The 15,746-nt window shown below is 39.3% G+C and overlaps 1 protein-coding gene across 1 annotated transcript in view; it reads right to left on the bottom strand.

Annotated features, from left to right (window-relative positions):
• Positions 1–4,537: 4,537 nt before the first annotated feature.
• The window catches only part of TIGIT (T cell immunoreceptor with Ig and ITIM domains), a 70,500-nt gene continuing 59,291 nt past the window's right edge, over positions 4,538–15,746 (bottom strand). The window contains exons 3-4 of the mRNA XM_088461774.1: positions 12,051–12,151; positions 4,538–4,708 (exon numbers count right to left, since the gene is read on the bottom strand). Of these exons, the coding sequence (XP_088317900.1) occupies positions 4,538–4,708; positions 12,051–12,151 (272 nt within the window). The remainder of the gene's footprint in view (positions 4,709–12,050; positions 12,152–15,746) is intronic.

The raw sequence follows: 15,746 nt of genomic DNA, 5'->3' as shown, positions 1-15,746 counted from the left end.
CGGTCCATTTGGAATAGGAGGAGATTGTTGAACAAAAAAAAAATTACATAGTTATTTAGACATAATTATTTCTCCCAATTGTAACTATGACACTATTTATAATAAAAAAAACTTTTCTCCTAAACCAGTATGGATTGTAAAAGCTGTGACTGACAAATCTCTTGGTGCAAGGAGATGAGGTTGGGGGCACAGAAACATTCAAACACAAAATGGCAATATACTAAATGAGCTGACTTGCGGAAATCCATGCACCATCCTGGTACTTTCTCCATCCTGAGCATTAAATGCAACCAAATCTACAGTCACTTGGGAGCGAAACCAAGAGGGTTGTCTCCCCCTCATTCCCTGTTCAGTGTGAGATTAGACAGAGCACAAAAAAGCACTTTAAGTGCATGTTGAATTGGGGTTCCATTCTTTCTTCCCATGTAACTTGTAATCATACAGTTTCTAGTATGTGCCTTCGTTTCTGCTTTTAAAAGTAATCCAGCTGGAAAACCACTGCCCACCACCACCACCACCTAATGCTGTCTCTCTGTCTTCTCATTGAAATTAGCACAAAGCCACCATAATCAAGCCCAGAAATGGCTGGCACAAGATTATTGTGCATTATTACAGTTTTGTCTTGAATTTCCTTTCATTCCTTAGCAAGATATAAGGAGCCTTCACTACCTTGATAATACATTAGTCCTGATCATGGTACTGTACTTCTTTTTATTAGAAACATAGATTGTGGCCTTAAACTCATTTGTTCACTTTCCCAGCTCATACTGTACCTATTAAACATATATTGCACTTATGTATATTTTACTTCTCATTCAATGATATCGGACCCAGGGTGTAAATGTTTTTGTAGTAGTCGGCTGTTGCAGATAAAGTTAGATCCATAGACCCATTTAGTGCTTCCTATCACAGATGTGGCCTCCAAATACCCTAGGGGGTGCTGGCAAACCCATCGCTGTACTCTGAAATGTTCCCCAGTTCTTAAGGATTTAGAGACTTCATCACTGCCAGATTGATGTCTATATTTCACTGTGAAAACTGCCTCCTTAAAAGCTTGAATATATTATTTCTTTTACTTTATTTATCTTTTAAATTTTACCCACTTTTGGTTTCCTCCTAAATGACTTTTACGACTGAAAACCAAATGCAGGATGGAAAAAGTGTAGTAAACTGGACAGGTTGCGACTCTCTGGTCTGTAGGTGTATGATCCTCACCTGAGATATGTAATTTCATAACCCAAAGTGGTCCAATATCCAATGCTGTATGCACAAACCCTCTCAGCATTTTACAGTAGCGGTCAAGTGACCTAGAGCTGACCTTCTAATATTTTTTTCTACTGTTGATTAATCATAATACACTTATTAAAACAAGCCAGTGCCCTGCTAAACCAAGCCTCCTGTTTAGCAAGTGAAGAAGCACTAAATCAAAGCAAGCAGTTTGCGCTATACGCATCACACGATTGGTGGTGATGGGATTAATGAATGATACTCAACCGAGAGAAAATTACCAGGTGAGGACTAAAGGTCAGACAGACCAGGGTGCAAACTCCGCTTACTCAGTTCCTTTAAAAAAAAAAACTATTGAAATAAACCCAAACTATCCCTCACAGATAGTCCAGACAGAGGTCATGACCTCCAACACCGGATCACGCACTCAGTAAACCAATTGCACCATAACTGAGCAACAAGCAGAATTTAACTAGTCATCCACACACAGTTAACAGCTGCCATTTCCAGCTGTTGTGTTAATATTTCAGTTTAAAGAAGAATTGAGGAGTAAAATAAGAAATTGTGTTTTTAAGGAGCAAAATAAAATGGGCAAAGCATTGTGAATCAAGACAGCCGCATCTTTTCATTAATTGTTTTTGGTACTGTTCAATTTTCTTCCGCTTTACAAGTGTTTTTCTGCAGCATATATGTATATATACATATGTATATACGTATATACTGTTTGTATGTCTTTATATATACATTCATGTATTCTGTATGTGTGATTAGACATGTATATATATGTATTTATCAGAAAAAAAAACAATTGGGTAAAAATAAACAGAAAATTGAAGATAATTTATCTACTGGTAGCAGTACCATATCCCTTGTGTAAGTGGCTCATACAAGGAATGCCAGTTGCTCTTGGCCTGCCTTTCAAACATTGATTTTGTCCTTGGTTTTTTAATCAGGGTTTGGGGGAGAATGTGTGAAAGTGAGCGTAAATTTTTTTTTTAATATTCTCAAAGCACCTTAGTATGGCACATTACATGCCATTGTTGTCACACTGAGCACCTTATACACGTAGGAGTGCCAGATTGGCGCACTCATGTTCTGTAGAATGAGTCCCTGTCTGCTTTTTGTTTTATGCTCATTCATTCCATGACCAGAGCATTTTTTAAAAACTTAATTTAATGCCCATTTTGTCTTTTTTTTCCCACTGAGCCATAATCCACATACACAAACCTTCATGTCAACATTACTGCATCTTTTCCTGCAAATTTTCCCATCAATAAATGTGTGCACTGCACATTCGCTTATTAAAGCGCATCCATTAATATTTTTTTACTGCATAGACATCTCTAAAATGGTAACCTAGACAAAATACAAGAAACAGCATAGTGATATCTTTTCCACCTTTCTTTTTTAATTTGAAGATTTTTATTAGACATTTTGAAAATATAGCCTAGATAGGCGATATTACAATTTACAGCAGATAGAAATGGAAAAACAAAATAAAACAGCATAAACAAAAACAAATTGTAATATTTTCCATCTTTCCTTTCCACACTAAGTAATGTCCATTACCATAGTTAAATCAGCCATTAACATGTCATTATGGATCAGCACCCTATTTGTTTGCTTGTCTGTGGGCTTGCTAGCCCCCCAAATGAACATCCCAATGTATTGCGTCTTTGTCGGAAGGCAGGCCAACAGTCTAGAGTTTGGGTGAAACATTAATTGTCACTTCATTGTTTTTGAGTTTCTTATCTTTTTTTACAGTAACATTTGTCAATTATGGAAAATAATCAAACAGAATAATATAAGACTTAAGATTTTTTAAAAATGCATACGCCTTTTTCATCAAGTGCTTTAAAATATAGAATTACTACACACATCTTGACAGCTTTTTTTTCAAACAGTGGCAGAACCCTTAAGGCCATCTACTAAATAGCCTCTTATCTTTGACACCTATATTTACCTGTGATTTGTATTTGTTATTTAAACAGGACAAAAACTTATAAAAAAAACAAAAAAAGAACATAATTGTAGCGCTTCAATATTCTATTATATTACTATTGTGACATTTTTTGAATACTGTGAAAGTTTATCTCTTGCATATACTTTATACAGAAGTATTACGCCTTAAATACGATTTAAAAAAAACTTTTACAAGTTTTTCTGTTCTGTGTGGAAGAGTTATCGATGTTGCTAAAGGATGATGTTTTTTGTTTATTTTTATTTTATTTTTTTTAAATGTTACCAGCACTTTTTTGTAAGTTTCACTTTCTGAGGTATTGTAAAATTCACACTGTTTGTGAAGTTTGAATATGAAGGAATAATAAAAGAAAAAGAAATGAAAACTCTTTTCTGTGGTTATGTTAATTTATTTGGCGTGGCATATTTACATCTTTGTTGCATTTTACAGAATAAAAGCAAAATGCTAAAACATTTCATAAAGAAGTCTACAGACCATATTAAATGTCTAGCTATGGGACTTAACCTAGAGTTGGATGGCAAGTTCTGATGATGCTAAATGTATTTTAGAACAACTATATTTCAAATTGGCCAACACTTCTTTAATATAAGGGCAAAAATAGGCTACACACAATTTGCCCAGACCAGTCTCATCTACTCAAACAATGTCATTTAAATCAAGACCTCACCTCATTTCTGGCTGCCATTTCTCTTTAATTTGCCAAAATTCTTGTCTGCCCTATGAAACTCAAGACTGCCGGAAGATATGGCTAGGAGCATCTTCTTTAAAGAGAAAGTGAAGCCATTTTAGACATTATTATGTCTAAGTTAGCATATTACTGAGCTAAGTAATATACCTTAAATAACTGACATATTTATACTTCACTAAATATTTCCAGCATACGCCTTGCTTTTATCATTTAGTGAAATGCACATTTCTTAGGAGACTAAAATTTCTCAATCTTGCATCACCATGAAGCAGAGTACAAAGGGGATCTTTTATGTTTGCCTTGCAGTCTCCTAGGTAACATGAATGCTCTGTACAGGCTGCAGATTAATGGATTGATGCACAGGGTCAACATTTAATATTTTGATTTTAAATGTTAATCTTATCTAAATTAGATCTGTACAGTTGGGACACAAATTAAAAAAAAAACATACAAAAACAACCAATAACCTTGCTGATTATTTCTTTACAAAGACATATGGGTATAAATGGTAATTTACTAGTTTTAAATACTGGCCAATCTATAAATGAATAGGAATATAGTTTATATTTAGACTTTAAACTAAATAGATTCCTATAGACAGTTTGAAGTTTGTACAGAAGCCACCCCTCATTTCCAAACTTTTATATAGTATAGATGTTTTTATAGAGAATGACATTAAAGTAATCTTGTGACTGACTGTCATCCTCTTCCTCCTCAGCTGTTTGTATGGCTGGCACTGAGTTTGGTGTTGCTGAACCTGCAGCTGGTGCTGATATTGGTCTTACACCAGACTGGACTGCTTTTCGTTTCCTCTAAAAAAAACCACAAATATTCAATTATGAGCTGCTGTTTAGTATTTGAGATACTCTAGTGCTTTATACATCACTGCAAAATTGTACAAGACCAATGAATGAAATGTAAAAGGAATACCAAAAAATTGGATACAGGCGCTGTAATGAGTGGTTATTCCTAGCTGCCACTGAAAAGAGGGCTAGTCAGGCCCAATATAAAACAAACAATGAACCAGGATGAAGTGGCGCTTTTTTGATGAATATGACACAAACACTGTCACAATTAATATAAAATTACAAAGACCCTATAGGTCACTTTAATAAAATATTGCATAAAATTAATATGGTGAAGAAAAAGCCAGTGTATACATATGATACAGACCACATCAACACACTTCCTGTTTATAATGCCAAATATTAGGGGAAAAAAATAGCACAGAAATGTCACTTGGATGGTTAAGACATATATAGTCCAGAACAAGGACACTAGATGGAATCGTGCCACACCAAACTAGTGTATATTCAAAAGTCCAGGGTATAGTTACCAGATCCTATTGCCGATAGGAGGATGTTCCTATTTACATACAAAAGTATGCTGCACTTGGAGTCCTCCAAAGTATACGGCAGGGTCTGTTTGGGAAGTCCCGGTCTTTGAAGTAGGGCAATAAGATGAAAAATATCCCCAGGCATAAAAAAATATTCCAGGAAGATGGATCCAAATCGTTCAATCCGGTCGTTGTGTGTGTATAAACACTTGGCAGTATGGAGATAGTTCAATAGTCTCCTTGGTGGTCCCCTAACGCGTTTCGCTGTATCAGCTAACAGCTTTTTCAAAAAAGCTTAGCTGATACAGCGAAACGCGTTAGAAGACCATGTCTTAACCATCCAAGTGACATTTCTGTGCTATTTTTTTCCCCTAATATTTGGCATTATAAACAGGAAGTGTGTTGATGTGGTCTGTATCATATGTATACACTGGCTTTTTCTTCACCATATTCATTTTATGCAATATTTTATTAAAGTGACCTATAGGGTCTTTGTAATTTTATATTAATTGTGACAGTGTTTGTGTCATATTCATCAAAAAAGCGCCACTTCATCCTGGTTCAATGAATGAAATGTACTAGTTTTCGAAAAGTAATTGATCATAGTGTCTATTCTATAAACTGGCTTTAAGCAAGAATTAGAAAGTGTGAAAAAAATGTTCAGATCATTATGCCATTGTTTCAAAACAAAAGTATTTAAGTCATTTTTATCTAAGTAAGAAATTTTTTATTTTGTATGTTAGATAAATGTCATTGCTGTTAAATTCTATAAAATTATATTACAACAACTATAGGCAAGATGTCACTTATAATTTGTGTTGTTCAAGTGTTAAACCACAATAAAAACTTTTGGATGAGAGACATGACATAAGTGATTTGAGAAACTCTGTTTAATACAATATACATTTTTCAATTTTTTTCCATACTATAAAAATTTATTTTTAGCAACATTTTCATCTGTTGAGGCCAATTTAATTTTGAAATGGTGTTTCTGGCATATTTTCTGTATTTTTTTTATGTGTACTGTGCTCAAACTCTATGAAAATTTTGTGTGCCAATTTTATAACCCAACCCAAGCATTCATGTAAACCTTCAAGTTGTTAAAGGTAAATTAAGTTTCAATTTAGTAAATCATTATATAATATGGCTTTCCATTAAAGTAATTTTTTGTAACATAAATCCCACTGGATGCAAGGTAAATCTTTTTTTTTAATGAATATAGGAGTATTTATTATTTGCACAATAAGATCTGTGTGCACAACACCTAAAACTCACACTCGCAGCCAGCAACCCTGCTTGTCTCTATTTGCACCCTTTCCTCCCCATGAAATCACTGGTGCCTCCTCTCCCCAATGATATTCACATCTCACTTCTTCCTCTAGGACTTCTGTACTTTCCACACCCAATTAGACTCTCCACCAGCCTCCAAAATGTTAAACATTCCTTTAAAACTCACCTATTTATCAAAGCCTACTAGCTTTCCATCTAATCTCTCTTGTCTCATTACCATCTCATCCCCCATGTGTGCTTGCATTTTCTGTATTCTAGTTTGCTTTATTATTATCCTTTATTTATGTGGCGCCAGAAGTGTTTGGCAAGGGCTGCAATCGGGAAACCGGCTGTCTTAATCCCAACAGCCGGCTTCCTGACTGCTTTATCCCGCGGCGAGGGTTAAATGAAGGCGTCTATATGTAGATGCCTGTCATTTTCCCGATGCCGGGAGACAGGCACCCGCATCCCGATCGAAGGGATACCGGGCGCCGCGGGGAGGGGAGGGTTAGGTTTAGGGCACCCGGGGGGACTTAGGGTTAGGCACCCCCCCGGGAGAGTTAGGGTTAGGCTAGGGGGAGGAGGGTTAGGGTTAGGCACCCCCGGGGGGGACTTAGGGTTAGGCACCCCCCCGGGGACTTAGGTTTAGGCAGTGGGGAAGGGGGGGTTAGGGTTAGGCACTTACAGGGGGGATTAGGTTTATTCACTTGGGGGGGAGGCTAGGTTTAGGCACCCCTAAGGAGGGTTAGGGGGTTAGGTTAGTTTTCACTTACCTAGGGACGATCGGGATTTCCAGCGCTGTCGGGCTTCTGCTGCCGGGATCTCTGCTTCTGTCGGCCTGCCGTGCCCGGGATTCGAACTGCCGGCCAGAGGGACAGTGGTATTTCATACCGATCCCATTTGGCAACGCCTTACAAAGTACATAAATAAGTGAACAAGAAACCACTGACTTACAGTACAGCACAATGCAAGACAAGGACAAGGTTTGTATATATTGCTGCATTAGCAATCATAACACTCAAATAAGCAACAGGGCGTAACCAGCCAAGTGTTAGGTGCCCTAGTGGGGAGTAAGGAGTAGATGAAAGTATAAGTAAGGAGAAGCTCAAGATGGTAGAGGGCCCTGCTCGTGGGAGCTTACATTCTAATGGGGAGGTGCAGACAAACAGGCGTGACACAAATGGGGTAGATGGAGGAAGGAGCATGAACCAGTGGGTTAGGATGAGAGCTGGAAGGATTTGATAAAGTAATGGATCTTCAGAGCCCATTTGAAGATTTGTAGAGAGGTGGAGAGTGTAATGGGGAGAGGGAGAGAGTTACAGAGGTAGGGCGCAGCATGGGCAAAATCTTGGAAGTGGGAGGAAGCAGTTGGCAAGAGAGACAGCATGCATTTTGGATTTTTTGAAGAGGGTGGACATGAGTTTGAAGGGAGATGAGGTCAGAGATGTAAATGGGAGAGGAATGGTAGCGGGCTTTGTAAGTGAGTGTAAGAATATTACATTAGGTTTTTGAAGGGGAAGGGGGAGCCAGTGGAGGGCTTGTATGAAAGGGGAGGCAGATGTAGAACATTTTGAGAGGAAAATAAGACTGAACAGCAGCATTGAGGTCAGATTGGAGTTGAGAGAGGTGGGAATCAGGGAGGCCAGATAGGAGGGGGTTACGGTAGTCCAATCTGGAGATGACCATTGAGTGGATGAGGACTGTGGTAACATCCTGGGTGAATTTTAGTTGGAAACAGCAGGACTGTGAGAGGTGCTGAATGTGTAGTTTCAAGGAGAGGGAGGAGTCCAGGATAACTCCAAGACAGTGCACTTTGGGACTAAAGGAGATAGTTGTGCTGTCAATTAAAAAGAAAATGTGGAAACTGAGGTTATTCGGGAGGGTTGGAAGATGATCAGCCCAGTCTTCGACATATTAAGTTTAAGAAAGTGCTGGGGCATCCAGGAAGAGATAGCAGAGAAATAGTTGAAGATACAAGTGAGGAGAGAGGGGGAGAGGCCTGGGGAGGAAAGGTTGATCTGAGGATCATCAGCATAGAAATGATATTAGAGGTCATAGAGAGCACATATAGAGGGAGAATAGGAATGGTCCAAGAACAGAATCTTGGGGAACACCTACTGTAAGTGGAAATGGGGGGGAAGAAGAGTCATGAGAGGAGACAGAGAGGTAGTAGGCCAGCCTGGAGAGGGTGGTGAAGGGAGTGAAGGATTTTCAGGAGGAGAGGGTGGTCCACAGTGTCAAAGGCAGAAGGGAATTCGAGGAGAATGAGCAGAGAGTAGTGGCCTTTGGGTTTGGCAGTAGGGAGGTCATTGCTGACTTTCATGAGGGCAGTTTCAGTGGGGTGGAGAGAACGGAAGCTAGACTGAAATGGGTCAAGGAGGGAGTAGGAGGAAAGTAAAGTGGTAAGGGGGTTGTAAACAGTATGCTCAAGAAGTCTGGAGACAAAAGGGAGGAGAGAGAAGTGTCCTGTATTATCTATTTCATCTTAAATATAATGCTTCATTGTTAAGTACTATTGCATTTATGCTACTTGCATGCTCTGCATGTTACCTTTGCTTGTTCTGTTTTGCTTACTTGTTGAATCTCTACATTTTATGTACTATGATGTAATTCTTCACTGTACAAAGTTAGATATGTGTAATGTAGTAAATTAAAATATACCTATAGAAAGCCTTGTATATCAATTACAGATGCATCAATACATTTTGGTCAGTTCAGCTAGATTGTTCCTCCTCCTATGAAACGACTTTGGCTGAGGGCTCTCAGTGACCAGATTTGGATTGTGGCTGCAATGTTTCCTAAACAAGCAGTTCTGATAAATGTTTATATATCAGTATGATCTATATGTAAGGCCTTGTACAGGACTGCTGTCTCAGATATCCAATATACGAATCCACATATGCTACTAGGGGTTTATTTACTAAATGCTGGTTTTTAAAAACACTGTTTGCCCTTTTTTCGGTGGTTTAGCTGTGGAATTTAATGCGGCAAATGTTTTAGAGGCCGTAAGCACCTACTCTGCAGAAGGATATTGGTGCATACACAATAAAGACAGCCTATATAGTTCAAATAGGACACTCCATAAACACAGCTAGAAAAGTTCCAGCTGAAAGGGAGCCAAATAATTACCCACTAGTGGATGAAAGCAGGGCAGTCTCCCAGCATTAATAGCTGTGCTTTGTTTAAGTGTGTCCAAAGTGTGCTTGTAATTCACTGAATTGACAGCCACATCCTGTCCCCACATGTGGAAGGCATAGAAGTATAATTCAGGGTTTAGAGAGGAAGACACAAACTTAAACAGCAATTTCTAAACCAATGAACATCAGAGCCTCAAACATATTTCTCTGCTTACTAAGGCATACTTTTCACTAATTCAAGATCCTGTATCAAATACTGTTAATATTTCCCTTGTGACAGTTTGAAATATGCTGGGATAAATAATCTATTTTAGTCGCATTTAAGATGTTCTTGCCATGCTCATAAAACCTTATAATTGTGTCCTAGTCTTTCAGCCTGTATACTGTACTCAACACCACACTACAGTGAATAGCATATTAGACATGTTAAAATGCAACTAATGAAATCTTTCATCAGAAAGGGCTCTACATGAATTATTGAAAATATTTTTATTTTAGTAAACTTTTCTGATAATAAATTAATTGCAATCAGAATAGGAAAACCTGACCGGTTTCTGCAGTAGCCAGAGAAGTTTATGATCTCTTACACAATTACAATTCAAATGAGTGACAAAGTAAGAAATAGAAGAGGAAGTACTAAATATGCCACAAAAGGGCTGTGCCAGGTAAATTAGTCCTCAAAATTGCTTGTATAAAGGTTGGCATAACTTGGGGCAAACCTGGAGCCCATGGCGGTACCAAGAATATAAAGACACTATTGAGACTCAAACTAGAAAAAATATAAAGTAGAATAAAAGAAATAGAATATAAAATAATTCCTCTCTGGACATTTGAAAGTGTGAATTCCCAATTTAAATACAATTTAATTACCTCAGACTGCTTGTGACAATAACCCTCTTACCACAGCACTGATTTAATAAGTGTCAAAATATGAGCTGTCATTTTAAGAGAATAGTGAAGTGACATGTAGCAGAGAATGAACATTCTGAGTCTCTAGCAACTGATAGGATTGGACAGCAATAGAAATTACCTAAATTTAAAAAAATATGTTAAAGAAATATTTTTGTATGTCAATATAATACCTACACAAATTCTTTATGTAAAATTATTAAAAATAATTACTCATTATTATCACTATACTGTGGAGTCCAGCATATACGTCGGATGACTAAAATACTAAATAAGCATTTTGAGCATTGCAGGAACAGCATACATGCAAATAAAACACTCTCTTTCTCAACATATTTTAATCTTTTTATTGCAGTGGATGAGCGGTGCTAGGCATTAAGACTGTGGAGATCAAATCTTATTTGTTCTACATCAACTGACACCTGCAAAAACAAACAAATTAATCTCTTCCTCACCACTACAGAGGTTCAGTGGGGACTGTGTGCAGCTGGAGGGAGTTTGAGTGTCTATATTTTTCCCACCCTGGCACCTAAAAAGATGGAGGAGCTCATTTAACAGAGGGGAGTCCTATCTTTTAAACTGGGTGCCCTCATAAAAGCGAATATTGGGTTATCCATGTGATAATCAGACAAAAAACAACTTCATCCAAGGGAAGGGTCTCTCAACCTGGCTTCCATTTCCAATTCCAGGACAACTTTACATTTTCTGTATGTGGGCAGGAAGGCGTTACGTGCCCTCTCAAACCCATAGTTGCACCTGTAAACTTGCACCACAGTTGAAGTACTGGAGGTCCCCTCTTTGTAAGGATGCGGCCTCTTAGCAGCTATTGTCTGGTGTCTCAGTTAATAAGTGCAATTCTGGGGGGGATTCCACACCAAAGTGTAACATGGGAGTAACTTACATAAGAGGTGGGTTTGTCCAAAGTGAACAACTTCTGTCATTTATAAATATTGCATCAGTAAATGTATGGTTGTATGGTTACAATGACAGTGCTATAATGGAAACTGTTGGTGGCCACACAAGCGCCAATGTCTGGTGGGTAATTGAATATAAGTGAATATGCTTTGAATATTTTTTTACCAGTTTCCTACCCAGACACAAGGCTAAAATATGACTTTTGAAGGTACAGAAGAACTTACTATTTTTTTTTACAAATTGTTGAGTAATTTGTCATTTTTGTATCAATTCTATCCTTTAAGTTTATTAGCTGAAATCTACTGACTTGAGTTTCAACAGTTTTGCATGCTTTATATCTTCAGAGACAACAGCACAGATGTATATAGATGATACAGCTTAATGGATAATTACTGTATTTCCATAGACGTTGCAGGTTTTTGGTACACAGAGGTCAGGCACTCAGGTAAGGTTTACGGCTTTAAATTCTGAAAGTAATATAATAAACATTGTCTTCTTTGTCATTCCATAACAACAATTTATCATGCGTCTGCTCCGTCAGTCTACACAGAACCTGACTCTGTCATATTTAATAGTTTACACTCTTACCTTGTGGCAGAAAATTCCAACGCTCCCACTGACCAGAAGGAGAATTCCAAAAGCCATGAAAATCACAAGATAATGTCCAGGTGTCCATAGGAAGCCTTTGGCTGGTGAAATATAGAATAATATTTTTTATAAAAATGAGCCAGAATAGAGAAAATGATCATAAGGTTCTACGAGGAGGAGCCGGGGAGCGTACAGACAGTTAATGAATAAGATAAAGAAAGATTTGGGCACACACAATGAACTGTCAGTGATAATGTCAGTAATCTCTTACCTCTATGTCTGTCTGTTATTACCCTGTTTTGTTCTATAAATGTTTCCAATTGTAAAGCGCAGCGGAATATGCTGCGCTATATAAGAAACTGTTAATAAATAAATAAATAGCCCCTTACAGCAGCACGCATATCCTCAGTGGGTTGGGTACACACAATGCCGGCGCCGGAATGCTGATCGTGGAAATCCGGAAGGATACAGGTAAGTAATTTAACCCTAACCCTTCCCTCCCACTGCCTAACTCTCCCCCTAGTGCCTAAACCTAACCCTAATACCATTGGGATAGTAACAGGGATTCTGACTCCTGTCGGGTTTCTGGTGGCAGGATTCTGAGTGCCAGGATGCCAACTACATCTCATCCCCAATATCTGTCCAATAATGATTTATTTTTGGCAACATCCCAATGATCTGATTGGGTAAAGAACCGGGCACATATAGACAAACAGGAGAGGAATATTGAGCGGGACCTGAGAACCTTATTGCATGGAATCTCCATCTCATACACGCCTAATATTTACTCTGCATATTAGCAGAAAAGCTAATTGAGACTTTCACAGCAGTACAGATTATTTAAGCATGTGTTACATTTCTGTGCATTGGATCTTTATAGATGTGGCGGGAGCGATGTCACAAACTGCTTTTCTTCGTGCGCTAAAACAGGTGATTTGGAAATTCCATCCAATCGGATAACAGACAGACTTCATGACATTGCTCAATTCCTGCATGCCATGTGCGGCCATTATTCCACTGGTGCAAAATGAATCAATGTTGAGTAACCTGAAGCATTACCATCCTATCACTGTGCAGGTTATATGAGATGCATCACTGCTCATTCGTAGCCTGGTTGTCGCATCCATGACTTCTTTACAATGAGGCAAATAGCAATTCGACAAACATCAGACGGGATCAGACGACCATGAGTGGCTAGTAGATAAGTGTGTGCCTGTATCATATTTTTTTTTGCTCTAATTAGGACCATTATGTGTTAATGCATATATTGCCCCATTGCTCCAGGGATGACACCAGAGTTTTACCTTAAGATTGTTGTGCTGCATTAGGGTAGTTTACTAAATGTCAGTGTACCAAGCAAAGGCTTTGCTCTTGCATGCTGCACACAAATACAGTGATATCAGCATTTGTGGTTTTAAACCATTTTCATTTATATTGCAGCCCACTTCAACCAGTATTTATTTCAAAAACATGTTTAAGTGCCAACAATTTCCCACCTTGGACACAATATATTCGGATCATGTACAAATATGTCTAAAAAACAGCATATTGTGTGAGGCTTGCCAGACATCCTTGTTGACAAGTTAGCCCATAACCACACATTGTTTTTTTTCTCTCAACTTATATGTATTCTATTTGCAGGAGACAGCTCGTACCCTCTGTCACCATGGATTCTAGCTCCTCGTTGACATACAATTCAGTGCATACCTCCTCCAGATTGGTCAAAGACAGAACCTTTGGCTTGATCAGAGGCCGTTTTTGTTGACCTAATCAATCTGGGAAAGTTCCCATGTATGTACTGAAATAATTCCTCTCTGTGCCATGTTTGATAACAGCACAGAGAGCATGTGCATGATCACATAGCATTATAAAGGAGGAAGATGTTGTGTCAGTTGATCCCTGTTAGAATCATCCTGATCGTGTGACCATGGAAGATGAGCAGAGTATGAGGGATCATGTTATCCAATAATACTTAAGTTGTAAACACGCCATAAAATTAGCTAAAAAAAAAACACAATATGGGTGTGATTACCACTTTATACCATTTAGCTTTGAGACCTTTGTTGCAAAGCAAGGTTTTATTAATGGGTGGGTTGGAGGGACAGGTCTGTGATAACAATTATCCTGCTTGGAATGGGCACCTGCATAGTGGAGTGTAGCCACTGTGCCTTCCTCAAGTCCTCAAATTGTAGAAGACACCATGTGGAGAGTGACTCCAGGAAGTCTAGCCTTGTACATAGGAGGACATTGGACATCACTTTGTTAGGTAATAACATGTAACTCCATTAGGTTTCTCTCCTAACCATTAGTTAACCCCTGAGTGTCTTTTTAGCCAAAAGTCATTTTATAGCTGACCGACACTTCAGACCCAACATAGCGAACTGCTAGCAGAGGAGGTCCCTACATGTCTTAGCCAGCGGTTGGCACAAATTATCAGGGTGACTGATACCCTGATAAACCTAATGGCACCTATAGAATCAACCTGGTAACACTTAATACAGTATATAAACCTTGTGACAAGTACTGGCACCCTGCTCTCACTTATCCGATATGGGTGTGCTTACCATTCTAAACCAAAATGATCTTCCTGCTAAGACCATGGTAGAAGACGCAGAAATATAAGGGTCACTATTGTAAATAAATAAATAATACATAGAGCCCATTGTATGTAATGATTGCTGCTATGAATTATTGCCCTATTGTTCTAGGCTTAGATGATGTTGCTCTTCAATGTTTTAATGGACACCACACACCGGTCCCCTGTAGCCTAAAACGATTGTTTTCCATCATACCTCGTACATGATTTATACGCACACCATACACTATCATGTGTGGAATTACCTGTGTATCCTAACTTGTCTAAAGATGAATTTCTAACTTTAAAGAATCTGGGTGCCTGCGACTCTTGTCGAAGCCAAATAGATTGTAAGCAATCGCATAATTGCGCATAACCCGCTTCACGATATTCATCGGACGATTTGATCGTCCGCAGTCACTTCTTAAAATCATTTACGCTCCCGACGCACATTTGCACACGCACCCGTGCGTGATCGCGATCCCAATGCGCATGCAATCATCCAGTTGTGCACGCACCCCATACAGCTGCCCCACGCCATTTTGTGAATGGCACACCACGCTACTCTGTGACTGGGCGCTCGGCGCCATTTCAGATTAAATAATATGGCAATATCTAAATAATGTATTGTACATCAATCGCACAGCAAGCTTTTTAATAATCCTTTCGGAAACCTCACCACAATGAACTGTGGGCCTGATTCTGACCCGCTCGCGAGACGGCTCCGTCGTGCGCATGCGCGAGACCCGAACAACGACGGCCAAGCCGTCGTTAAGGGTCTTGCACCAAAGGGGGCGTGCTGTCGATGGTGATTGATAGCACGCCCCCTTTGATGGGGGCATGCCGGGGGTTGTGGCTGCATAGACGGAGGCGTTCCCACAAGCAGTCTCCCACTGCAGTTCAGCGCACGCTGTGTGCTGGGCTGCTGTGAGGGAGGGGGAGCGGCGCCGGACCCGGGCCCCTGCCAGGCCCCTCAGGAAGCCCGTGCCCCGGTAATCTGTACCCACTCCCCCCCCTCTCGGCGCCCCTGTCTGATGGAGGCCTATTGTCCTGCTGGCAGGGAAACTCCCCCCCCCAGGCTTTAGTGGTCCAGCAGACTGATGCAGGTTGTCCAGCATCTC

This window comes from Taudactylus pleione, unplaced genomic scaffold (assembly GCF_031769625.1).
Source record: "Taudactylus pleione unplaced genomic scaffold, aTauple2 ptg001095l, whole genome shotgun sequence".
NCBI lineage: Eukaryota > Metazoa > Chordata > Amphibia > Anura > Myobatrachidae > Taudactylus > Taudactylus pleione.
This window is presented reverse-complemented; position numbering and strand designations above follow the sequence as displayed.